This window comes from Spea bombifrons, chromosome 2, assembly GCF_027358695.1.
Source record: "Spea bombifrons isolate aSpeBom1 chromosome 2, aSpeBom1.2.pri, whole genome shotgun sequence".
Lineage (NCBI taxonomy): Eukaryota > Metazoa > Chordata > Amphibia > Anura > Pelobatidae > Spea > Spea bombifrons.
In genome coordinates, this window is record NC_071088.1 from 92512647 (window position 1) to 92539155 (window position 26509).

Consider the following 26509-nt stretch of genomic DNA (forward strand, 5'->3'; position numbering starts at 1 on the left):
TGAAGTAAACATGGTTCCTGCTTCAAGGCCCTAGAAAGTATTCTTTTGAGAACCTGACCATTAAATAAATATTTGGTAAAACCACTTTGTGGTAAGTGCATATACATACACTCTACATGCATTTTTAATGAATAAAATCAGGTAAACAGGATACTCAAAGCATGTAAAGCTTGCTGAACTAGCTTGGATGACTACCTTAAGAAATAGGCTTTATGTAGTGGTTTTCTAAAGATAAATCCTTACCCAAGCTCAAAGGAATTATAAATAAATAAATAAAAGAATAACCGTTTTCTTTGCAAAGACATGTAACAATGATTTTTTCGTACCAACTACAGTTGCATGTAAAGAAGAAAAGGTAACGCGTTGGTACAAACCTGTAGCCGATTGCAAGTCTCACATACTCTGCCCGATTCTCAAGGGTAATGTGGGTATGCTTGGAGCTCAGCTGTATGTCCTGACCACTTGCACTTGGCACAGTAAACGGAAGAATCATCGCTTCAAATTCTTCTGAAGTGGCCTCATTGTCTCGTATGTACATAAGTCCAGGAATAAAATCTTTATCCACCTTTAAACATGGAAACAACCAGACTTGGTATTTTTTACGGATACATCTCTGTTTAGTTTTTCCTCTGAATAAAACAATCTGATACAATTCAATAAGATACACCAGGATTACTGAAATATTTACTATTTTTGTTATTACAAGCATTGTGAACCTCTGTAGTAATGTGTTGCAACCAAAAGCTTTATTCCAGCACAAACTGATTCTAATAACAGCAGCCAGAAGATAATTTAATCCACCATATGTCTTATTAGAGCACTATTATTATGTTTTATGCGTTGATATGCATTATAGAAGGAAATTAATGTGACAAAATCTTTATACATGCTGTAACCCTACCCAGACACCACTATAATGCCTATACAAACCTATATTAATGAACATGGATGAATGATTTAAAATCATTTCACCATGTCAAATCAATTTGTATATGCTATTAGTACAATGCTTACTTCACTAAGGTCAGCAATTGTTAAATTCATGCCTGCCAGCTGCTTCCATACTGGTTCGGCAAGATTAAGGCTCAGAGGACTCCCTGTTCGAATGGCAATTCCAAGAAGCACACCTGGACAGAAAAAGAACACGCTTACTTTAGCAACAGAGTCATTAATCCAACACAAAGGGAGATCATTTCATCCTATGGCACTGACATCCAAATCGTTTAATCAGACGAAGCAAACCTTGAGTGCATGAAATGGTTTATAAACAGGAATCAAACCTAATTACTGTTCACCAGAAGTACAAACATTTAATATTTACCAAATTGCGTTATGTTTGACAAACAGTTTTTTGGTATTAAGGAACAGGTATCGTGAGTAAGCCGGTTTTATAAAGGCTTGATTACATTAACACTGTAGTCGACTTAATCAAAATATCTATTGCTTCTGTATTGATCAACTGACTTTTCCAGCAAAAAAGCAGTATGTGCAAGAGGTACCACTAAATTACAACAAATTAAGGCTGCTCTGTTACGAGTGCCTATATAAGCAGTGTAGTTAGGTACCAAAAAACAGAATCATAGAATCTGGACTTGTGGGAGAGCTAGTAACTCCAGTGTAACTTCACACATACAATAATGCACACAGAAGTCTTGGAGAAAACAGATATTTTCTCTTACGCAGAGGGCACACTCAAAAGCATTGCAGAATACAAACTATGTTATTCTAACCATTCCCAGATTTATTACCAAGTATTGGTATTGTACAAATTCTTTACAAATAATCAATGATTAAACAAGGACGTCATCATTTTGACAAAGGCTGTATGGGTTTCTACATTAAAGTACTGACTCTATATCATAGGTCTTTATGCCAGTGAAGAACTCACCCAAGAATCTGAACATGTTCATGTGCAGCGGGGTTTTAGCAGCTGGGTTTAGCAGGAAGCAGTCCCTGTTAGCACCAGACTCATCTCGACCATTTGGTGTCACAATAAGTAACGGTGTCAGCCCATTCTGAAGTTCCTCACACATCTCAGCGATAGATTCACTGTAACCCCCACCACAGTCATCCACTGACTCACCTACGAATAAAATAAAAATTGTTAGATGTGTAATATTAAAAGTGGAAATTTCAGTAGAATAAGAAAGAAAAAAAAACAGTTGGGGGATAGTAAGAAGTAATATTCAGTTTTATTCATGTTTTATGCGCATTTAGGGTTAAATGAGGAAAAGTGTTATAATTGATGTAATTGTTATGAATAAAAGGAAGGTAAGAAAAAATTATGTAGAATAAAACTACGAACATCTCTGTATCTGTAAATCTGGTAAAAACTAGAATACCTTAGTAGGTTCGTATATATAATTTCTATAGAGATTCTACATTCTCTTCCATGACTCTACTGGCACTTGAGTAATACAGAACAGTAAACAGATAGGGATTGTAAACTACAAATTATATTGTTCACACCTGGCTGGCAAGCTGAAAGTATCATTTATGCTACAATATGCTTACAACCTATCCAAGTGTACCGTGGAAACAGAACGACTCTCGAAAGATTCAATGAATCAATTACCAACAAACTTGACCTTCCAAACACGATGAGGTAGCAGAAGGCTGTCAGGGCTGAAGGAAGTCATTTTTGCACACATCTGGCCAAAAACAGATTTGGTGCCATCTGGGCCCGCCAAACCACCTTTACTCCTTGAGCGTTTAACCTAAATGAAGTAACCAACAAAAAAAATGACACCAGCTGGAGTTTTAATGACTTTCAGCAGAATGTGGCTAGTATTGCAATCCGTTTCAGTGATTTATATGAAAGCTAAGTGTACGTTCTAAGCATTACATTTTTATAACATGCCTCAAGGAAACAAGACCCTGTTGGTATTATGTAAACAATTAATGGATTGTGATAACACAAAGGGATTTATTCACTAAATCTGGAGTTGGCATGAGAGGTGTGCGTTCACCCCCTTGACGTCACAGCACATTACAAATGGATAAGTTTCTGCCGCAAAGGCTTGGTTTTTCCCAGGTAACCCGCAATTAAAATGAGGCCGATCTGATTTCTATGTAAAATGCCAGCATATGAAACAGAAAACAAACACACTTGTATCCTGTTCAATTCCACCACTGGGCCATGCTGTCTGTCTCGCACCATGGTAGCTTGGACAACTTTGCGGAATGCAGCCTCCTAGAAACACACAAAACAATTTTAAAAAATCTATATTCCTGGTGTAATCACATATTTAGCCATTTTATTGACCATTGTTATGAACTGATGTAAGTTAAACACTACTTTAGCTACAACCTACTTTAAAAAAAAATATTTCAACTGTTCGGTTAACATTTTAAGCATCTTTATGTTCATAGGTAATTTAGCTCTACAACATGTAAAGTACAAAATATAAAAATATGGTAAACAATTGATTAAAAAAAAACCTGAAATTGTCAGACACTGAAGTCGTGAATAACTAAGAATCATGAAACAGAATTTGATAGATATCATAGCAATCAATGGTATGCACCATTACTACTCTGGAAGGGGAGAATGGTTTTGCCCTAAATTGTCTGCTCCTATGTTTCATCTGACATTACGGTAATGATAGCATCATGCAGGCATATCCCCAATCAGTTAAAAGGTCAGCCAATGCATCCATCATTCCCATGGTGATGTTAATACTTCCATACATTTAATTTCAGGGTATGACATCTCTACATACACACACACCTTTTCAAATATTACTGTAAACAGGAAACATACCTTTCCTTGTGAAATGAGAATCCCACGTAAAGTGTCAAAGCCAACAGAGGGACCCTGGCCGGTCTCATCAAGGCGTCCCTCTAGATCAAACATGGGGATGCACGGGCAAAATAACTCGGAAATATGATGCAGCAACAGCAACCTATTTCTCAACCCAACAATCATAATCTCTTGGAGGTGGTTATATTCCATTGGGACCTACATAAAGTCGAAAACATTATAGAAAAGATGATGAATAAATCATTTTAAAGGAGCAGAGTTATACAGTATATGAAAATAAAAGCCAAAACAACAAATTTGAAATTGTTCCATCTTGTTCTAATTATGTATTGCTGTATATGTTATACTGACCTGTAGTCATAGGTGGTACTGCAAAACTATTAAGCGTGTTTAAATGAATAAAAACTAAATTGTTTTATGCATAATTAAGATAATGAGTAATCACAAAACACAAGTAAAGTCCAATGATTTCACAAAAATAAAAAATAAAACTATCTGCATATCAGGGTTAATTTAAACAGTAAAAAAAGTCACATTGTAAATTAATAAATGCTGCTGAGCACATACCTGGGTGGGAAGTTTGCCTGCATTAGCAGGTTTGCTAGTAGACCAGGCTAAAGTGTGCGCAGATCCACAAGCAACTCTGTTAATCTTTTTACCCTGAAGTGCAGCGACAAGTCTGGGTCTTTGAATAGCATTGGTGGTCCCATCTCCAAGCTGGCCCTCATCATTATCACCCCATGTGTAAACTTCACCTGGAAAAAGGAAACATTTCCTTATTAGTTTCACAAAAGCTTTACATTCCGAGTGCATTTCTCTGTCCCCTACAAAGATTTCTGTAATAACTTCAGGTGGTAAATGGATGAATATGAAGGAACTTGCCTAAAAAAATACAAAAAACATTTTAGAGGTTGCTTGTTATTACTAACCAGGCATCTTATTTCTAAGATATCTTATTTTAAAAAGCTGGTCCTAGGAAACATAACATTTCATAAATATGCTTTTGCCGTGTTATTTTGGGGATACTTTAGCTATTTACCATCTTCTGTGCAGCATACACAATGCAATGATCCGGTGGCGATGGCTATAACTTTCTTCCCCTGAAGACCCTGTACTTGTCTGGGTCGTCTCACGTGGTCATCAGAACCATGGCCTAACCGGTGATAATCTCCTTTGCCCCTATATATATATAAAACAAAAAGAACATTAGCCATCAACGAAGACAGGTAATATTCAATTTAATGCAGAGAACTATATTCTATATCACAGCATGAGGATTAATGGCAGAATGATGTTTGTATTTTTTGAATTACTCAAATTTTTTTTTTTTTTTATTTTGTGCATACATTATGTAGTGCACTTCATAGAAGAGATGCCATATTGTAGTCTGCTACAATGCTGGATGCTAGAATGGATGGCTGGATGCTACAATGCTAGAATCAGAAAAGTACTAAAGGATAACACACAAGTAAAAGATAAGGCAGAATTTAACAAAAGCAATAAAAGCTAAAAAGAAGTTGATATAATCATTATTGATTGTTTTATACAGCACCCTCATATCCCATAGCTCTATACAATGGACATTATTGAAAGGCAGCAAGAAACATGGTCATTCCTTAAGCACATGACAAAAGTTTGCCATAACTGTGCAGAACTAGAACAGTTTACATTACCAAGATGAACATACCATGTGTACACAGCACCAGACTTTGTCAGGGCCACAGAAAACTGAGATCCACATTCCACTTTTGTTACTCCAAGCCCTGTTAGAGAGTCGATCTATCGGAAAAATAGAAAATGGGGTTGTAATGAACATGGCTGCCAAATACAAAATGTATAAAATTGGTATTAAAAATAGAAATATTTTCAAAAATAGTATGTGTAAAACTACACATTGCTTACCAAGCCACTTACCATCTACATGGACTGCATTCACATAAGCACCTTTACTGGCTTCTGAACCAGCATGGCATATGTTTATTTTGGGTTAATTTTAAAAGGTATCTTAAAAACAGACAGGCTGGACCCCAGATAATTATATTTTTATATGCTGTAGCATTCTCTTGATAAAACTCCACTATGTGGAATGAAATGTCAATCTGCATTTGTACTACCAAAAAATTTATGATTTTCAGTTTTATAACCCATGAGTGCCTTGTTCTCAGGATACTTACTTATTGTTGATGAAGTTGCACATAGGCTAGATATATGTTCATTTTTTTATGTTAAGTCTGAGCGCAAGAATATTAGAAGAGTGTTGTTTTGGCTGCAATACAGTACTAAACCTCCACTCCTATTTGATGTAATGAGCTCCAGCAAACTGCTCCTTTGCTTACATATACAAAAATTCAACCATTTAAGATTCACTCCTTAGTAACGGGATTGAACATGGGCTTAGTATCTCTCCATGTTCTGCACTTTAAGGTCAAGTTATCAGCTACCATTTTTGCTTTTGTCATAGCATGCGCTTTGCTTCTGGCAAGTGAAACTGCCCCTTTTAGCCATAATACAGTAATAAAGTCTTATAGCAGTTTCAGTTCTTTTTAGGTTTGTGTTTGTATTTTTGCCCAAGCTTACAACTTTTTTGCCCAAACCACCACTGAGGCCTGCTTAACTGACAACATAAATATTAAATATTGGTTGCTATTGATTTTAGACTTGCCAGCTATTTACTTTACTTGCCTGTTCACCTGTCAGTTTCTATGACCACATGTACAGTATACAAATTACTGTGTAAACATATGAACAAAAACAACAAAATAAACTTGCATGGGGTTCTATTTTCTTTCACCGCATATATTTTAACAAAAAAAAAATAATAATTTCCTTCAAGAAACCTTGTGTGTAAGTCCCTGAATTTAAAGCCCATTTATCAAAAATATTAATTTGGTTTCTCTCCTTGGACTGTCACATCATTCAGTGAAGCCATGCACTTGAGATAAACATGTTCAATTACCTTACACTGCATTGCTAAGTAACCTTGGATTCCTGAAGCAGTTTTTAGCAATAGATAAAATGTGTGATAAGTGCTTCAGAGCAACAACGTAGTCGTGTTTTACACTCCTAAAATCTATTCCTTTATCCCTTGATACATGAGTCATCCAATACAAGATTCCAAAGGTCTTTCCCACCTACCTTTTCATGCATGTCTGACTGAAATAGGTTTACCCTCAAAGCAAATGTCCATGGTAAGTTCTCATAGTATTATATTACATTGTTTTATACATTTTTTTGTCCTACTGAGGACTTTTCACACTAGAAAAAGGCAAAATGAAAAACATCCTCATGTATATATTACTATTAGCAGAACATGTCTAGACTGCATGTTGTCTAAAGCCAAGTAGGAACGCTGTGTTTTTGTATGTGTTTGAAAAAGACTGCCCACACGGGTGCATCGTCTAAGAAGGATTTCTCAGTTTTCTTTTTTGCTTACAAAATGGGAAATGTAAATAACTGCAAAAAGGGATTGAGAAGGCCACATACTTTCATGGGTACTTTGCAGCCATCACTGCCACCTCTTCCTAATTTTCCATAGTCTCCATCTCCCCAGGACCAGACCGTATCATCGTCAGTCAGGCAAAGGGTTTGTGCATCTCCGCTGCCGCAAGCGATATCTATAACACGATATCCCTGCAGGGCTTCCACCTACAAAAAGAAAACAAAATGGGTTACCTGATAACGGGCCTCTGCATGTCTATTCTCAGCTACAACTGCGATTTACAACTTGAACAATTTTTACACTATTTCTTATCCATTTGATGTTATTTTAATAATCAATTCTCTGGAAAGACATTTTTGCTTTTCTTTTATTCTTTGAAAACCATGAAACATTATCTTCTACACATATAATGGAGATTGAGATCAGAGTGTAATCCACTCACAGTGTAGCTGGAGAACTGATAACTGATGTTATCACTGACGGAATGGGGTTATAAACTAAGCTGTTTGAGTAGCATAATGACAATGGCTCTACGCTGGTCTCTTAGATTCATACTAAATCATTGTTATTTATTTTGCCAATGGGACAGACATGGTTCCATATAACAGTTGCTGCTATTATTGTGTTTTGTGCATATTTATGTATGGACTATTTGTTATTAGTCATTGATAAAAATGTAGTTCTATCTTTATAATTTAGATGGTAATAATGAATAAAATATATAACTTAATCTGTAGCGTGGCAAGATTGCTTGGAGGAATTGGTGTGCTTTTGTCAACCAAGAACATCGGTGTGGCTGTGGCGCTATATATATAAAAAACTAACTTTTTTGCACATACACCAAAAAATGTTATGGTTTGTGAAATCTGTTTCTACCATAACTATTACGGAGGCAAAAAAAAAAAAAATTCCGGGCTCATTAAGGCTTTATTCAATGCAATAGCAGGCCTTTAGGACCAGTGAGTGTTCCAGTTCTCCATGATGCAGGAAATAAGGCAGCAGGACTACCCCATTTGCATACACAGAACCTGATGTCAGCAGCTAGGTACATAATCAAAATCAATTTATATGGGAACTTTAGAAAACTCTCCATTAAACTTACCAATTTTGGCTTCAGTTGATCCTCGCTGTCTCCATGACCAAGTCGTCCATATCTTCCCTTGCCCCAAGTATACAACTCTCCTGCAGCAGTAATACAGGCACTGTGTGCACCTCCTGCAGCAATGTCTATTACTTCTGTTCCTCTTAAAGATTCAATAACACGGGGACGGTCACAAGAGCTAAAATAGAACCAAAATTAATCCTCCTCGAAAGAAGTTCCACCAAGCTACACCTGAATGAATGGATCTCTGTAGTTTTTGACACTACATTTTAAATTGGAAAAAGAAAACTATTGGGATGTGCTATTGTTTTCATTTTACCTTCTGTTTCCATGGCCAAGTTTTCCATCTTCTGCTTCTCCCCAAGAATAGACCTCCCCTTCAGAAGACAGGGCAAGACAGTGCTTCCCACCTGAGTTGACAGCCACCTTCTTTATGAAGACGTGTTGAATAGATTCCAGTAGTGTGGGTGTGGATACAGATTCTGTGCCACCGATACCCAGCCTCCCTCCTGCACCATATCCAGTGGCATACAACTACAAAAACACAATGCAAAGTCATCATATAAGCGGAAAATTATGACATTTAAATGCATAAACCAAATCACTGACCCTCCCTTCAATGATTCACCTTTCCGTCGGCAGTAACAGCAAATAGCGTTTGTTCTCCACCGATTAACTGTATTGGTCTGAGTGTCGCTAAAGCTTCACATGGTGTAGGCACTTTGACTTTTGCACCTTCAATACCTCCAAGTTGCCCTCTATGATTATGACCCCAACCATATATAGTTCCACTTCCACCAGCTGACAGAGTCCAATCATCAGGCCGCCTTTAGTGAAGAAAAAGATAGAATTAAATAAACACTCAAATCTGCCATATTTGCTGTGATTTCCAAAACAGACAGCTTTGCACAGACCTGTTCATCCATTGGACAAGTTGTTCGTCTTGTTCTCTTTTAAACACATCATGGCTTTCATGTACGGTATTCATGCTCTCATTGTCTCCCATTAATTCACGGATTTTTTTGCTCACCTATATCACACAAAAAGGTTACATACAGCCTGATATGAAAAGAACCTAGTCAAGATTAAGATGTACCATAAAATACATGTACTAATTTACTTCTAAAAGCAGTACCTCATCTAGAAATATACGCGGAAGAGGTGTTCTTTTGTCAAGTGCAACAGCAACTCTGGAAGCCATGCAGTATCTTCTAAACCATGCCCATTTGTGGGTCTCTGCACAGCAGGGAAGTGTATCCAACTCAAGGTCACAAGCAAGGGCCACCAAAACCTGAAAATTGAGTAGACCAATAAACAAAAGGAAGAAAAAAAACAATTGGAGCAAGTCATTTCTCCCAGCCTTGTTAAGGAACATGTATTTAAAACAATAAAAAACTACTAGGAGCTCTTGACATTGTTGCATACCTAAAAACACCCAATAGCGTTGGCTGCCGAGAGGCCCACTCTCCTGGAGGTGTGGTTTGCCCCCAGTTAGACATAAAAGGGATTGGAAGTGGATTAACCAGTGAGGGAAGTCTGTGTGGCCTATCCACTGTGCAGCCAACATTAATTAGCATTGACCAGTACATCCCTGTTCTTGACGGGTTCCACATATATAGCTTTTGTTTTACTCCTAAATGGCATTTTGTTTTAGTGAAAGGTTCATTTTAAAAAATCCTTTAGTACATTGGAAGTGCACACCAGGAGGAGGAAAAATGTCTCTCTCTGCTTATGGTTATATACAATAGAGCTGCAAGAGGAATGTTAAAGAGGAATTTTAAATGTGATGTAGAGTGAAACATCTATGCTATTTTACCTTACTGAAAGGGTACTAGATTACCGGAAGCACCTGCATGGAGGAGTGGTAAAAACTAATACAGTGAGGCAATTTAAACATAGGATAGGCATATGGCTATCCTGAATCTGAAACACACGAACGACCACCCTCTCTCACTAATTTAACTATACATGTGCACGGCCAGCTTGTCAAAAGTCCACTAGTGTCAGCCCAACTTAATGATGTTTACCTGTTTGAACATGGCATCATAGCGACACAAAAGGTAAAATGCATTATGCATCATAGGTTCTTCACATCATTAACACATTACCTTGAAGAATGGGCTGTGAAGAAGCTGCTTGCCCCCTCTTACAACTGGATCTTCGTATTCAAATTGCCTCTGCAAAGCTTCAGGAAGACCTTTGACCAGAGCTGCTAAAGCACTTCCAGTGAAACTCTAAGACCAGGATGTTAAAAAATCATCATATACACGCTGCCAGAGATATTACAAAACCTCAAAAGCAAACATCATTTTGTTTGTTTAAATTATTGGATAAGCCCACTTTATCGGTTCAGTATACTTGAGCAAACGGGTATGTAGATAAGGACACTGGGTATGCCATTTTTTTTATTCCTTACCCATATTACATGGGCTCCCTCAATTTCCTGCCTGTGGCTTGTTGCTGTTTTCAGATTTACCTGCTTGAACCAGAGTTGGTCCTATCATAAGACTGACATATCTGTCTGTAAGTGGATGACTTTGCATTGTGCTTAGTTCTAACCCTGTGCTGTTCTCTTAAGTGGTGTTTAAAACAGGGGGCAAAAGAGGGAGCCCATGTAACCACTGTTGAGGAGTCAAAACATGACATATGATGTGGACATAACTAAGGCTAGCAAACATACACATTGGTTAAGCATGTTTGATTTTGCATGCTGCAATCTACATAAAGAAACTATTTAAAATTGCATACATTGTATAACTGGAACAGGCTTGAAATAAAAGTATCATAATCAGTCACGACATTTCAAACATTGTTCAATGCATACAGGGTTTTCCTTGCATTTACAATCATCTATATATCTGATGATAAACCTATAAAGGATAGAATCTGCCTCTCACCAATGTCCGAGCTTCTGCATCAGCATCTCCCAGGAGCCTATTGATGTTTATCGATTGCCCGAACTCGGTGGTTAGAAGTTTCCTTAGCCTCTGAAGGGCCCACATTCTGTGACCTGCAGCTAAAATGTACATTTGAAAATGTCATGTGTGTCACAGATAAATGTAGGGGGCTTTATGCGTGAAACTGATATTAACAAAGTTGCAGACCAAAGTTTCGAACACCAAGCATACTCTTGTTAAATAAATGAACTGTAGAAGAAAAAGTAAAATATTTACCCAGGGCACTTAATTGAGCACATGCAGCAAGGGAAGCTGCAAGACGAGGAACAATACCCCTGTTGGCTGCAAAGTTAAGTCGGAAATCAAGAAGGCAAGTGACCAGATCCATGGATGGGCATGACAGGATGCAACGATCCGACAGGAGGTCTTTCGGACCTGAAGATAAAAAAAAAAAAAAAAAAAAAAAAAAGGTATTGAATACGTAAAATTAGATAAAACACTGATGAGAAAACAACCCTGTTTCTTTGGAACACTACATAGTAAACCACTTATCACTAAACATTTTGTATTTCACCACAGTTCTGTGTACATTTCACATGAATTCATTCATTAGGGACATAGACTGGAAAAGAGAGTAGTGGAAAGATGAGCAGAATGTAACCTAGTTCAGCATTTCTGTTCCATCTCTCATTTCCAATACCTTTCTCCTTAGTTATATAAACTCAACAAGCTGTGGACTACAGAGTATAGTCCCATCCACACATTGCTTCTGCTCTGGTTCTAACAAAAGAAATCCTATGCTACAACACATTGTTAACACTAATCAGATTTTCACTCTTTGCCCTGAGTTCTTTCTTTAAATTCATTGTTTGTTTTTTGTGTATATGGCATATCTATACTGTGATTAGTGTACCCTGCTAAAAGAGTTTTTTTTTTGTTTTATTATTGAAGCAATAGAAAAGGAAAACAAAGTTTTGCCCGGGTGTTCCTTAGTTCATGTGCAGTGTTCACTATAATTCTTGGCTGCCCTTCATAACAAAACTTTGGGCACTATGGAGCAAGAGTATTGCCACAAATAGAAGCATTTTGCTATTTTTGAGACAATGTTTGACTCCATTTGCGGAATAAATATTTAAAGATTATGTTGCACGCCGATTCATGCATAAGGCACTCACTGCCCTGTTCGACAAGAGGCTTCCAGGTTGCGAGAAGTAGCTACACGAATACCCTTTAAATAGTCTGGCTTAACTACGCTGGCAAAGAATGAGTTTGCATTTTCAATGGAGCACCGATTTAAACAGCAACCGCATGAATCACAAGTTACCTGCGGCAGGCATTATAGGATATACTGTGAAGCGCCAGCCCCAACCATTGACTGAACCATCACTAATAAACTTCCACTTTAACTCGTCACCAGAAATCCGCAGCTCACTGGACCAGTCAGACCACTCTCGGCCTATTTATAAGAAAAAAAACAGTAATATATTCTTAAGTGTTCCTGTACATGTATAGAATTTTCTTACACACAGCTGCTAAGAACTGTTAGATGAAAATAACTGGAATTGTGAAATTAAATTGACCAGGAAGCACAGTTTTATAGTTTGATGCATGTTTTTTTATTTTCCATTGTTGAAATGACTAGAAGCTTGTGAGAATGTGTGGGTAGGGAGAAAAAAAGAATTGGGCTAAGGATTGGGTAGAAAGAACGAAAATATAAAGGCAACGGAAAAGAGTCAATACATTTCTTAATGGCAAGCATAATAGGAAATATAGGTTTTTAGGACAATGTGGGGAAAAAGAATGATGTTTGGATAGATAATTAAGCCAAGAACGTTGGGTGGAGACCGGAAGGGTTAAAGACGATAAGGAGCAGGACTGAGGTAAGGATGTGATTAAACAGATGATGTTGAGGGTGTTTGTGGGTTTAGGGGTTTATAATGTTCTTTACCAATAAAGATGAGACAATGATAAAAGCAGAGGGTTTGGGATGAATGGAAATCTCCAGTTTCATATCATACAAGTATTCAAATGTTTAAAACATACAATTCACACAAAATTTGAGTTCAAGTCTTTCATGACAACACTCCTAAGCAGGACTAGAAAAATCAGCATCAATAATGAGTTCCCCTGAATGGCATACTAAGTTAAATTCTATTACTGTATAAACTGTTGGCACTAGATTAATAGTAACAAATAACTGTATCCCAATATTGAAAGTGGTATAAAAATCATGCATTGTCATAAGCCATACTAAATGCTTCACATAATGTTACATATGTCTGAACAGCTAAAACAAAGCAAGAACACTTTGTCTGTGAGCATCTCTCATAATGCTCAAGGAGGCCAACTGTTAATTTAAGCTGCGCAAAAATATGAAAATAAAAATAGTAAAAACATGACAAATTGAAATATATATATTATGACGGCACAGCACCGAGGAATACAATAGCGCTCTATAAATCAATAAATAATAATTTCATCACCTGATCGGACTGAAACTATCCTGTTGGCCCCATCCATAACGGTGAGTGGGTCGTGACGCCGCTCTGTAGAACATTGGCGGTCAAACTCTACCCTAAGGCCCTCGGCACCTAAAAAGCCACAAAAGAGAATTGCTTGTTTTAAAGTACAAACAATCATTTGCATGCTTCAGGAATAAACACTGGAATAATAAATGCCAGTTACACATTGCATTGCATTAAGCCAAGTATAAAGATTGGGGGGGAAAAAATATCTAAAATAACCCGGGGAAAAATGAAATGTGTCACAAAATGTGTAATTTTGTCAAGATAAAGTTACAATAGCAATTCTATTATATTTTACATTTAAAGCAGCAAGAACCCTATATCATGATGCAATCAATTTACACCTAATTCTGACCATTTATCTTGGACAGAGCATTAACCACATCAAAATGTTTCCACATAAAACACGAGTGTATTCCATTAATATGAAACAGCTACGTGACGTACCTGGTATTTTTACCGTTCCGCTTGTGGAAGTGTCATCTGTATATGGATGGCTGCTTTCCACCACAACAGGCTGTGAGGAGAGGCGACCACTCTGGGAGTCTGTGGCCACATCTTCCAGCTCTGTGACACATAGCTCCAACAGCATGTCAGCCACCTGAATGACAGGTAACGCAACATACAATTAACACTCAACAGCAAGAAGGCTGAACGACAGAACACATTGGGGTATGAACCTGCACAAAATGCTTGCGGAACTGAAAATATTACATTTAACAAGCGGAGGATGCACGGGAACTGAATTTAAATACTAGCCAGCCCTTGACATGAAAATTGCTTGTCTTTCCCGTTTCTGGCCGAGTCCACATTTCTGTGATCAAGTCACTGGTGTGTGTATAATAATATAATATAATATAATATATATATATATATATAAACATTTCTTGGTAAGAATGCTTATTTTCATTTTCCTGAGTTTCAGCATGTGCATGGGGGTGTGAGTACTGACCTGTGGATATGCTGTGCCCATACCAGATAGCACAGCAGAAAGAACATCTTTCCCCTTCTCACCAGCCCTGTTAGAGACAGCCAGTTTCAGAAGGTCAACCATGACTCGCGTGTCATCAGGGATAAGCAAACTTGTGAATTCATCCAAGCACTGAGGTTCAGGGCCTGATACTTTGCTTTGGCTTTCCACATCCTAAGCAAATAGATGACATTTATTTTAAATTAAGAAATATTTCAGGGGACAATATAAGGACACTTTTTCCACAATTACCATAGAAGGACAAAAAAGGCGATGTGCCGTGTCTAACATGGCCTCTAGCAATACAATGGTGAGCATTTTTTGTTTGCTCTCAATTTACGCTGATATGCAGACATTTAACATGAAGAAAAATTCAACGTAAGCCTTTTTTTTTTTACACTTTAATTCTAACAAGCACACTTATTAAATAATTTAACTTTTTTTAACAAACCGTGTAAAACTGAATATAGCTTTCAACCTCCTTCAAATAGAAAAGATGGAACACTGAAGTCAAACACAAATTATTCATGAGGTTAGCAACAAGGGGAAGCATAAATCATATTTTATGAAAAATTGTGAATTATGAAACTATGTGGCCCTTCACAGCAGAGACTACTCACTTCTTTTGTTTTTGTCATGGTCTCTGCAATGATACTTGCTGCTCCTGGATCATCTGTGACCGGAATGAAAGGGCGGGACGAGGCCGCAGAAGCAGAGGGAGTAACAGCAGATGGTGTAACAGCATCTTCAGAAGGAACCTGTACAAAATGGGACACTTGGTGAAGATCAGAGCTTAAGAAGTTTAAAACACCAATGATTTGGAGATCAGTTGAGGAAACGCTTGCCCATATATGCGATATGATTAAATACTGATTAGTTAAGAGTTGAGTTAATTCAAGTAAAGAGACACTTCTCCTAATATGCCGTTTCTGTACTGGCTAATTATACATAAAATGTTGTACTGCAACACACGCATTTAGTGTGAACATTTCAGTATATTTAAATCATACCTCCCCTCGTCTGTCTTGCCAAGGACTTGGGCTCAATCGTTCCTCTAAATCCATAGCCAACCCCACATCATCACTGTTAATAGGACTGGATGTTCCAGACATATCCGATGGTGGAGCTGTGGATAAAGATGGACACTCCACTGGTGCAATCATACTGGCTGGCATCAATGCTGCAACCACAGCATCCCTGCAAAAATACAAGCACACTGAGACTGAGGCCCATACAAATATTTAACCAATTCAGCATAAACAAATGAAGGCATCTACAAAGTGTGTAAAGCAGAGGAAGCTGTCACATGTATATCATTGAGTCTGCAGTTGTCAGGAAAGCAACATATCTTTCATCACATACTGTAAATGCTACAAACGTTTATAAAACAATAAGTAAGCCAAACAAATTTACTTTGGTTTGTTTGATACCTGGTGGACAAATTCGTTTTGTTATAAGAATCATGCTTTGGATCACAAAAATGCGAATGAATCATCAACATTCAGGTGTCTCTGTATTTGGTTGGAATACTAAGGTGCCTATAAACATTGACTTATTTGTTTGGATTCCATAAATCATTATCCACTTAAATAACATACTTTTGATTTTTGTTTCTGCACATCAAAAGTGGACAGTGGCTAGTGACACATTATTTTGACATACTGTAAACACACCATGGTTTATAGAACACCTGCATAATTAACATTAAGTTTCTGATCACAGGTGTATGGTCCAACTACTAACCCAAGTTAGCGAATGGCTCTGTGCCCCTAATCCTGAGTCCTATGGTTAACTGTGTACAAAAACTCAAACACACCTGATTAGCTAACATGTGCCTTGGCCTATAGCAAATACAAATTATATATACATATATAATGATTGGTGCGATCCTGTGTTTCGTACCTTGCAAACATTATCTGCAGTGCTGTTAGTAGGTGAGAGAGTGCTTGTTGTTTAGCAAGGCTGCCATCAATAGACAGAAGTATTTTGGCTAGGGACGGTCGGTTAGGTTTGAAGTTATTCACTCCACTTATTTTATTGCTGGAGGAGGTGGAAGATGACTCTGAATCTGATGGAACACCTTCAGAAAAAAGAAAATGTGCATGATAAGACCAAACAAAATCCAGTCCATTGCTTAAGCACGTCTACTCTAAAATATGACTATCCTAGGTGAATAAACAGCCTGTAGTTTCCATTTGGTACACAAGACACATGCTCATTGGGGCCCATATAGCCATGTAATCATGTAATAGTGGAAATTGTATTTTACCAAGATAGGAAGCTCCAAGGGGGTCCCTGGCTGTTTGGAAAAGGACAGGTTCATGGACAGAAGGCGTGGCTACATCCACAGTTGTCCAAGCCACACTGTGAGAGGACCCACAAGCCACACGTGTTATCTTCTGCCCTTCCAACCCATGAACAAGTGTAGGTTTTCTGTTGACAGTAGTTGTCCCGTTGCCTTGTTGGCCATGATCATTGTCACCCCATGCATAAACCTAGAAGATTAATAAATTGGTCACTTCATGCTGAGCCCAATAGCTTGCTGTGTGAAGAAATCACTCCAACACAATGCATTACCTGTCCTGTGTCAGTAACTGCAAGGCAATGGAGAGCACCAACTGCTACATGAACAATCTTCTTTCCTCTGAGCCCTTCCACCACTTGTGGTTTTCTTACATGGACATCAGTACCATGACCAAGCCGGAAGTAGTCACCTTTTCCCCTAAAATGGACAGTTGACATTAATTAATATGTTTACACTGGAAATTCAAACGTGAAACAGTGCTTGATACACCACTGAAATAAATGGTCTTTTCACTAATCGGTTTAGGAATTTTAAAGAATGGGTCTACATGCTTCTATACATTAGAAATTAGGATTAAGACACATTATACTGTAGGATTTTGATCATCTTTAACATGTGTCTTCCAGTAAAATATAAAATTAGCTGTACTTATTTTGACCTTACCATGTCCACACAACTCCGGACTTTGTGAGTGCCAAAGAAAACTGAGCTCCACATTCAATCTGGCAAACTCCTTGTCCATTCAGTCTCTCGATATTCTGAGGAATATTGCAGCCTTCGCTGCCTCCACGACCTAGCTTTCCAAAATCTCCATCACCCCAGGAAAATACCAGTCCTGAAACCAAGAAATCCCGCTTTAGTACAGATCACAATAATTCTGCAGCACCGCATCTGTGTACCTTAAAATTCACATACCCTCATCTGTCAACGCCAGAGTCTGTGCATCCCTACTTCCGCACGCCACCTGTATCACCCTATGTCCCAGAAGTACCTTTACCTGAAGAGAAAAGTTAGTAAATAAAACAGTTGAAATCCTGTGTGAATACCTACAAGCAGGGTGCCCTGGAACAGAATAAATATGAAGACTTATCAAGAGGAGCAAGGCAAGTAATTATTAGTAACACAGTTGCTTATTAGAATAGCATGATTAGGGCTACCCTTACTGCTTATGCACAGGCATGCTATCTTAATGCACCCTGAAGGAAACATACAAAGTAAAATTACTTGGATACTGCATGAGGCTTTTTTCTGTGAATATTTTACATTGAACCATGAAAATAAGTAAAATCTAATGGAGGATAATAACACATGTAATCTATGCACAAAGCATGCCAAAGACAATATGATTTTGTAAATGGCACATTTGAAACATACTTTTCCACATACACACAATGCATGCAAAACATGTTACACTATGCATGGCAAATAATCTAGGTATGGCTTCTATATTCGCCTGGCTCTTGCCTCAACATGATGGTTTAATACACCTATTTACGCTTTTTTTTTTGCCTCACCATTTTAGGTTTTAGCTGTGTTGTGTTGTCCCCATGTCCAAGGCGACCATATTCTCCAAGGCCCCATGTGTACAATTCACCGCTAGATGTAATCGCCGCGCTATGAGAGCTGCCACACGCAATGTCCCGAATGCGTTTAGTTTTCAGCGCCTCTACCAGACGAGGTTTATCACAGTTCCTAAAGAAAAGAAATACTTAATGAAGCTTTTTTCCCAGAGATTTCATGATTTAAAATGAGTACCACCGGTCTGCTCCGATAATCCAGATTAATCATCCCATTGCCAAATTCTATTCATGATTTATTTACCACAAATTATATCGCACAATTACTGAGTGGACCACTAAATGTAAGTGGACATCCTTTTTTTTATCCATTTAAGATTAACAAATATACAGTATAACAGAAAGCACTAGTTGGTTTTTATTTTTTCATATAAATTCATCTGGAGGACATTGCTGATTGATCTTGGAAGATGCAGAAGTATCATTTTGTTTGTTTATTTTTTAATATATTTTCACATTGTCACCCTCCAAGTGACAATTGATCAGTTATGTCATCAACGTGTAGTTAAATTTCACATATTTATATAAGTCACTTTACCAGCACTTTGGTGCTGTACACTGTCAAAGTCAAACAAAGGTCATAGGTGCTCTTAAACCTGAAAATGACATGTCTTCAATAAAAAGTCAATTTAAAATAATGAAACAATTTACAACGAGTAAATTCCCAAACGCATAGGGTGACAATGTCCGTGTGCTAAGCGTACTTTCAACTAAACAGTCTTTGTTGAAGCATTTGCAGAAAATATTATAATTTACTTACATTCTGCTAAAATGTCCAAGCTTCCCATCATCACCCTCACCCCAGGAGAAAATCTTTCCATCCACTGTTAAAGCCATCGCGTGCCTTCCACCTGAAAATATTTTTTGCTGTTTTATTTGCATTATTTGAAGAGATGGAGAGGGGGCAAATATTTACACATTGAAACAATGCTGAATTATTGATGTACGTGCACACATATTACTCCATTACCTGAATGAACAGCAACTTTCTTCACTACATAGTTACTAAGAGCCGTGGTTTGGCGCGGAATGGGCACAGTGCCACTGGAAAGGCCAAGACCCAATCTTCCATTCGTGGCCTCTCCACATGCATACACTTTACCCTCTGCAGTAACTGAGAAAACAGTGAGAAAACAGTGAGAAAACAGTGAGAAAACAGTGAGAAAACAGTGAGAAAACAGTGAGAAAACAGTGAGAAAACAGTGAGAAAACAGTGAGAAAACAGTGAGAAAACAGGCAACAACGCAGCACACAAAGCTTGCGTTGCGTCATTAAATAGTACCTGCAAAAAGACTTTTTGATCCACCAGCAACCTGTACAACATTAAGAGCTGAGAGTGTCTCAGAAAACGAAGGAACTTTGATCTGCATTAGAAAAACACATTCTTATGAGTAATTTCATAGCATGACATGCAGTAGGAATAAGGCTGTGTCTTCCTGTAGCATTGGTACAAACTTGCCATTTGTTTTATTAGATTGGCTTTTTCATCAGACTTTCATATACAAGGAAATTACCTCGGGCTTTAGGAGTAATAGCCTAAATATCTATATCATGATAAAGCTTATTAAAGTATTAAAATGAACTACAAAAGGAACCGGTAAAAGGCAACATATAGGTATGCAAAGGTTAAGCACAATTACAAAACCTGCATAGAAAATAGGTGTTTTAAAACCATCTCCATCCACTTTGATGAGATATTATGCAGCTAAGTTGAAACAGCTGGTTTGCATGCAATATAGCACTTGCAATTCTGTGGCAAAGTAAAACATCCAGTGGAACATTCCAGCTCACTCTTATATGGCACAAGAATTGTCCTTTTCACATAACCCAAGTGTGGGCAAACAATAAACAAATCTCTTTATGTGTTTGTCAGCAATTCCGGAGGGTGTACAAAGCAGCTTTGATGTACTATACGCACAATACTTGGATAACAGAAGCTGTCCCCTTCATGTGTACAGTATGTGTGACTTATTCTACATCAATGGACAGATGCAGATTAGGCCTTACCTTGGAACCCTTTAGTCCTCCTAGCTGATCTTTGTCATTTAGACCCCACACAAAAACCTTGGTCCTGATCGATGCTGTCGATTCTAAGCCAGCTGTCTTTTTCCTCACGAAGCTAATAAGAGACAATAATAAAACTATTACTAAGGCTTCCTTCACTCAAAGATATGACCATGAATTCTAAACAAAGCTCATTTTCATTACAGGACAGAGTTTTATAATTACTCAAAGTTATAAAACAATTTTATACAATCTGAAGATATCACAGAATAATCCAATTTAAAATAACGATATCTATTTAATTATAAGGTGCTTTATAGATGTGTGCTCTAATGCCAAGTGGTTTACAACCCTATATAAATCAAAGTGATACTTATGAAACAAAATATTGTTAGGGAAAAGATGGTGATCCAGAAGGTGTAATGTATCTGATGGTTTTCTCCGCACTCACATTCTGTTACTGATTAAAAGCATCTAAAATCTCCTGGATCTATTTTCACCATCACTCACCTGCCAGTGCTGGCTTTATCATCATCTTCTTCCTCATTATCTGAAGCAAGGAAAGGAACAGTGGCCAAGTCCTCATCTTCTGCCCGAATCTGTCCAATGATGCTCAGCTCATGGATTTTACAGTCTATGCCAGAGCTTCGGCATTGCTTTATTGCAATTTCTATATACCTGTGATACTTTATTTGGCAAAAAAACATTAGCTATTAGAAACCAAGTTGTGGCAGCTGTAAAAGCTTTAAAATGGTGTTTAGATTGCACCCAAAAACATACACAAATTATTTTCTTACTTCTGTAGAGTCACTGAGGAGCAGCACGCTCATATCTGTTGGGTTGATGTTGATTGTCTTCAATTCTATCAAGTTATTGAGGGAATTGCCACCTGGGGTAAAATGAAACAATGAGTCTGTGGGTTTTCTATTATGCCTGTGTAGTTATTTTACATAAATCAGAAATGGAATACCCAACCTGAAACAACAACGAGAGAAGGCATATAGCTGCTGTCTGCGGGATCCACAATCATCATCAGTCTATGAACCAACACATCGGGGAAGATCTCCAAACGGATCCAGTGCTAAACAAGGAAACAAATGAACCCATGTTATAGACAATTACAGAAACCACAAAATCTTCTTACATAGTGGATAAAAAAAAAAAAACAGTAAGTTTACTTATAAGAATCACAGCACAATTTTGGTTTTGTAGAAAGTGCGCAAAGTGAATTTATATTTTTCCAATATGGTATAAACAAATTGGAAATCTATTTTTAAAATTTCAATCATGACTGCTTTGTGAGGTTAGTTTGATTCAAAACATGACAATAGCCTTCTCTTAGGCAGCAGCCTTCCAAAAGCCATTAGCTAATACACTGAAAAGCTACAATTTAATTTAATTTATAAAGCCATTGCTGCTCTTTACATACACACTGCTGTGACTTGCCTTTCCTTGTGACCCAGATGATTGCCAGCACTGATCACTACTGTCAATAAGACGTGAGGCTTGATTCACAGATGAGGAAACATTTAGGTTTTTTACAATCCTTGACCAGTCATCAAGGAGCATTCCCCGCTGTCCACTATGGCGCCGCTTCAGCTGTCTGCCGGAGCGTCCACAAAACACGGGGGACTGGCCTGTAACAAGATGCAAAATATGCATAAATACATTTATATGCAATTGGAGTCACACCCACACAACATATAAATACACAAAAGCAAGCGTATGTTAACACATAAAAACTTATTACCTGGTTCATTTATCCTGCCAAACGTGTGTCTTGTATTATGTTTTCTGTTTTTGAAGCACGTTTCACAGAAATCAAAGTCATCACAGTTGCGACATTTGAACCTTGGTCCATGAATAGGGAACATCTGGCAGCCATCGCAGCTGTTGAGACCAAACAGCCATATTACTTTGTCCAAACATCACTTCTCAAAAACAAGCATACTGCTTATAGTAATTCACAAAAAAGAACGTTGAAATGTAATCCTTACGTTACTCCAGGGTGAATGCTCGGGACCAGCTCCATTTCCGACAGCAATCCTGTCCAATGAGACTGCTGAGGGAAATCTACAATAACATCTTTTCCATTGGCACTGAAAGCTACAGAACAAAAGATAACTTAAAAATAACTTAAAACATCCAGAAAAGAATAAGTCTTTAAAATATAAATCTCTATTAAAGAGAATGCCAGGCCCTGTTATAAGTGCCAAGCATCTTCAAAGGAAACAATGCAACAAGCAAAAAGAAAATGATTTAAATTCAAACTGGTGATGAAAGTAAGACAAACAAGAGTTGCACTATGTCCACTAACAAACTGAACCAGAATAGCCTTTTTTTTAGTTAAATGCATGTTTTTCCACCAGAGCAAAATGCAAGGAGGGATTCATCCGAAACCACTTTTTGCATTCACACTATGTTCCTACTTGGTTTGTAGATGGACTTAGCCAAAAGCTTCTCCTGTTTATCACTGCTCACAACACATTGACAGCCAGTCCCAGCACTGGCTCTTATGAGAGTTCAATGGCATTACTTTCCTGCCAGTGATTGGATGCTACAGGCCTTTTTTGTTTTTGGGTCATGTACCATATCAGAGCAAAATGGAAATAAAAGGCCACCATCATGTAAAATACTATGGTGCGTCTTCCCATACCCAATTAAAAACCAGGTGATGTTATTTCATTACTATAACCACTATATGGGAAAATCTCATACCCCAAATAAAGGAGCATTTTCCCTTCAACTAATTCACTAGTAGTGTACAGTGCTGTACACCATCTGCGGCCGCTGACGGAGTCTGTACGAAAGCTACCAACATTTGTTTCACGACTGATGAATAAGCAGAAGGCTAGCTACATATTAATCCAATTCAGTAAAGCAGTTTGTAGGTTTATAATACAAACAATAAAAATACACCAGTGGGAATTACTTTTTTCGCAGCATTCATCTTGAATAAGAGTTCTGGTCCAAAGTATGGAAACATTAAAACTACTACATTCCCAAGGAGATGAATGGTACAAACTAGTGATGTTGGCATTCATTACCTTTTACAACCCCCACGCTTCTATGAGTTACGGATCCCCATTTGTATTTTGGTGTTGTAACTGAGGCCTTCACCCGCACTTTGTCACCAATTTTGATGTGTGACGGAGAACTCTGTGGTGGGAAACCTGGAGATTTCAACGACAGATATACGTGTCTTAATTCTACCACACATTAACTATACCTAGAAAAACGCACCACAATGGAAGCAGACTCACCTAATAGTTCCACATGGATGTACCGTACCCAATAGGTGCCACCTTTCTGCTGCCAATCACACTGAACGTTAAGGTCATGAAGACCATCTCGGTCCAACTTAATAACTTTCCCTACATCGCCCTCGCAAACTTCTTCATATGTTCGGCAACATCGTACCATCATACCAACCTAGAACCAACAATGCAATACTATTAAGAAGAAACCTTCAAATAATCAAACTTCATATTTTTGATATTTGCCTAAAAGAAAAAAAGAGAATTGAGATAAATATAACAGTCCAGACAGCTTTACTGTCTTAAAACTCCGATCTTAAGTAGCAACTGTAGGCATACTTCATCTGGGTTCATCCTACTAGATATAGATTTGTGAGTTTTTCGGTTTGTTAGTATCTAAGAGAAGGAATAATGCAACATTGTTTACAACAACATTTCAAATTACTGAAACAAGGGTATGCCAAGACAATAACACGTACCTGGATATTCTCCCTCACATACACTGCATAATCATCGTTGCTTAAGAAATCAGCTCTTTTCTTATAAGTTTGGCTTTCTGTCACAACTGCACCACTGGGCTACAACAGAAAGAACATCACGAATCAACCGCAGTTAAAGTTTTTTGTAATACAGCGAGGGAATTAGATGAGCATGTGATAAATCTGGATATCATATGCCTAGGCAAGATCAAGTGGCGGGTTTTCTGCCTTTAAACTCTCCGATTCTAACCAAATGATCAGCTTTTGAAGAGGGGAAAAAATACTTGCATTTTATATAACAAATTTACGAGAGAAAGTCACGAGCCATTACATCAACATATAAAAACACACAGTTCATTATTTTTCAGAAATGCACTGAAATTCTACCACTCGTGAGCAGTTTACAGCATGATATCAATGGAGTTTTCAAGCATGATTGGGCTGCAAGATGTATACAACCAAGCCCTTTGTATGCAGATAAAGTTAATGTCACAATTTCAATATAAATTTTTTAAAGAAAAAAGTACTATAATATCACTTCACTGATTTGCAGAAGGGGGGAGTTTTTTAAATATCCGTGTCTGTAGAATGGATTTGCAACGAACTAAAGCTCATTGAAATATGATTTTATGACTTAAAACAAGTTGTATTGCTTAAACAAATAGTCTACATACTATGAATTAAAAATACCATAAGCTGCTGTTTTGAGGGTGATTTAACTGATTAAATTCACATTAATAACAGTAAAACCAACCACTGGGTATGTGGCTTCCAGCTCTTCGACTTCTTCTACCACTTCATCATCTGACTCTTCTGAAGCTGTGTCAACATCAGACAATTCGGTGACCTGGATGTCGGGGTGATCCACCAGCCACCCTACTAAAGCCTCCACTCCTACAAAAACAAGTCCATATGAGTTATCGATCAACGAAGTTGCATATTGATTATCTGTTGGCAATATTAATCACTTTCTAGACAAAGAAGAACCAAACGTTTTATCATTGGAAAACCATATACGCATTATTTTTTTAAATGTATTTATCTCCTCTTAGGTTGAAGTGTGTGATTTATTTTTGGTCCCACATCTGACTGGGTGGCTGGCCATGATTAGGCCAAGTTCATTCTTTACTACTGTGAACTACTTGTACAAACTGCACTGAAATTATTGTAAACACCAGAAATTGTCCCACACCTTCAAAATGTGTGTATTAAAACATTAAGACATCAGGAGCCGACTGAATGACACACTCATTGACTCTCAGGCAGATCAGGGCTGTGATTTAGTTTTCTGATATATTTGCATATTGTTACTAATAAAAACATGTAGAAAGTTTTATTTAAACATCATTTGAACTACCTGGGGAACTTGATGCTGTTCCGGATGCTCCAGAGAGGGACTTGAGTGCAAACTCAATGTTTTTTCTCTGAAATCCCATGTCCATCAGTTGAACTACAATGGGAACGGGTGGGACAGGAGACTGCTTGCGCTTCTTTACTTTTGGCGGACGGATGTGTTGCACTGTGACAGGCGAAGATATCTCACTGGAGCTACAAAAGTCCTCAAAGAGGGGAGTGGATGGATGTGTAGACTCCACCGCTAAATACTGACAGACGGCCAAAGCAGCAGCCTACACAAAAAGCATAAAATAATTGTGTTTGTGTAATATATTTAATATATAAAAATGGCATGTTAATTTTCTTGCAGTGAACCTGACAAAATACCTCCAGTTCTTGTTTGTCAAATATGGCTTTCACTGGAGAAGGCTGAGTAGCTGCTGTTAGTAACTGCTGCAGAAGTATCATTGGTGGCTGAGGTCCATCAGGAGACATATCACCAATGTCAGGTGATGCTGCAGCACCTTCATCTGGAAAATAAAACCCAGACAGATTTCATATTTCAGCCTAACGTACCAAAGATAGTTCAATGTTCAATTCAGCTGCACAAAGACTTTTTATTAAATCAATTTATTATTGCAGCAGAACTCTTCTTTCATCAGACACCCAAGAACCGTTACACAAGTCTAGGGCTGCGGAAGACAAGCAGGAGCTGTGCTCAAACAAGCAAAATTGCTTGTGGGAGGGCAAGGCACTGGTGTAGCCCCTCCATGTATTTGCAAGGGAGGAGAAAATGTTTATTTGAAGGGGCCTTAATATGCATTATGAGGGAAAAGTGAAATCCAAAAGAATTTCA

The 26509-nt window shown here is 37.8% G+C and overlaps 1 protein-coding gene across 1 annotated transcript in view; it reads right to left on the minus strand.

Annotated features, from left to right (window-relative positions):
* Window positions 1-26509, minus strand: part of HERC2 (HECT and RLD domain containing E3 ubiquitin protein ligase 2) — a 69148-nt gene that overhangs the window by 4871 nt on the left and 37768 nt on the right. Inside the window, exons 45-90 of the mRNA XM_053455196.1 lie at window positions 26041-26183; window positions 25676-25946; window positions 25073-25212; window positions 24319-24417; window positions 23846-24014; window positions 23630-23755; window positions 22580-22688; window positions 22333-22472; window positions 22029-22219; window positions 21558-21663; window positions 21380-21471; window positions 21093-21268; window positions 20586-20697; window positions 19861-19942; window positions 19549-19692; window positions 19339-19429; window positions 18516-18693; window positions 17917-17998; window positions 17665-17836; window positions 17274-17418; window positions 16966-17191; window positions 16599-16776; window positions 15707-15893; window positions 15317-15454; window positions 14679-14870; window positions 14174-14327; window positions 13685-13792; window positions 12526-12657; window positions 11478-11636; window positions 11202-11320; window positions 10413-10538; window positions 9440-9595; window positions 9219-9334; window positions 8933-9131; window positions 8624-8838; window positions 8305-8482; window positions 7247-7408; window positions 5451-5542; window positions 4803-4942; window positions 4331-4518; window positions 3764-3961; window positions 3110-3193; window positions 2576-2717; window positions 1889-2083; window positions 1015-1127; window positions 375-565 (exon numbers count right to left, since the gene is read on the minus strand). Of these exons, the coding sequence (XP_053311171.1) occupies window positions 375-565; window positions 1015-1127; window positions 1889-2083; window positions 2576-2717; window positions 3110-3193; window positions 3764-3961; window positions 4331-4518; window positions 4803-4942; window positions 5451-5542; window positions 7247-7408; window positions 8305-8482; window positions 8624-8838; window positions 8933-9131; window positions 9219-9334; window positions 9440-9595; window positions 10413-10538; window positions 11202-11320; window positions 11478-11636; window positions 12526-12657; window positions 13685-13792; window positions 14174-14327; window positions 14679-14870; window positions 15317-15454; window positions 15707-15893; window positions 16599-16776; window positions 16966-17191; window positions 17274-17418; window positions 17665-17836; window positions 17917-17998; window positions 18516-18693; window positions 19339-19429; window positions 19549-19692; window positions 19861-19942; window positions 20586-20697; window positions 21093-21268; window positions 21380-21471; window positions 21558-21663; window positions 22029-22219; window positions 22333-22472; window positions 22580-22688; window positions 23630-23755; window positions 23846-24014; window positions 24319-24417; window positions 25073-25212; window positions 25676-25946; window positions 26041-26183 (6856 nt within the window). The remainder of the gene's footprint in view (window positions 1-374; window positions 566-1014; window positions 1128-1888; window positions 2084-2575; window positions 2718-3109; window positions 3194-3763; window positions 3962-4330; window positions 4519-4802; window positions 4943-5450; window positions 5543-7246; window positions 7409-8304; window positions 8483-8623; window positions 8839-8932; window positions 9132-9218; window positions 9335-9439; window positions 9596-10412; window positions 10539-11201; window positions 11321-11477; window positions 11637-12525; window positions 12658-13684; window positions 13793-14173; window positions 14328-14678; window positions 14871-15316; window positions 15455-15706; window positions 15894-16598; window positions 16777-16965; window positions 17192-17273; window positions 17419-17664; window positions 17837-17916; window positions 17999-18515; window positions 18694-19338; window positions 19430-19548; window positions 19693-19860; window positions 19943-20585; window positions 20698-21092; window positions 21269-21379; window positions 21472-21557; window positions 21664-22028; window positions 22220-22332; window positions 22473-22579; window positions 22689-23629; window positions 23756-23845; window positions 24015-24318; window positions 24418-25072; window positions 25213-25675; window positions 25947-26040; window positions 26184-26509) is intronic.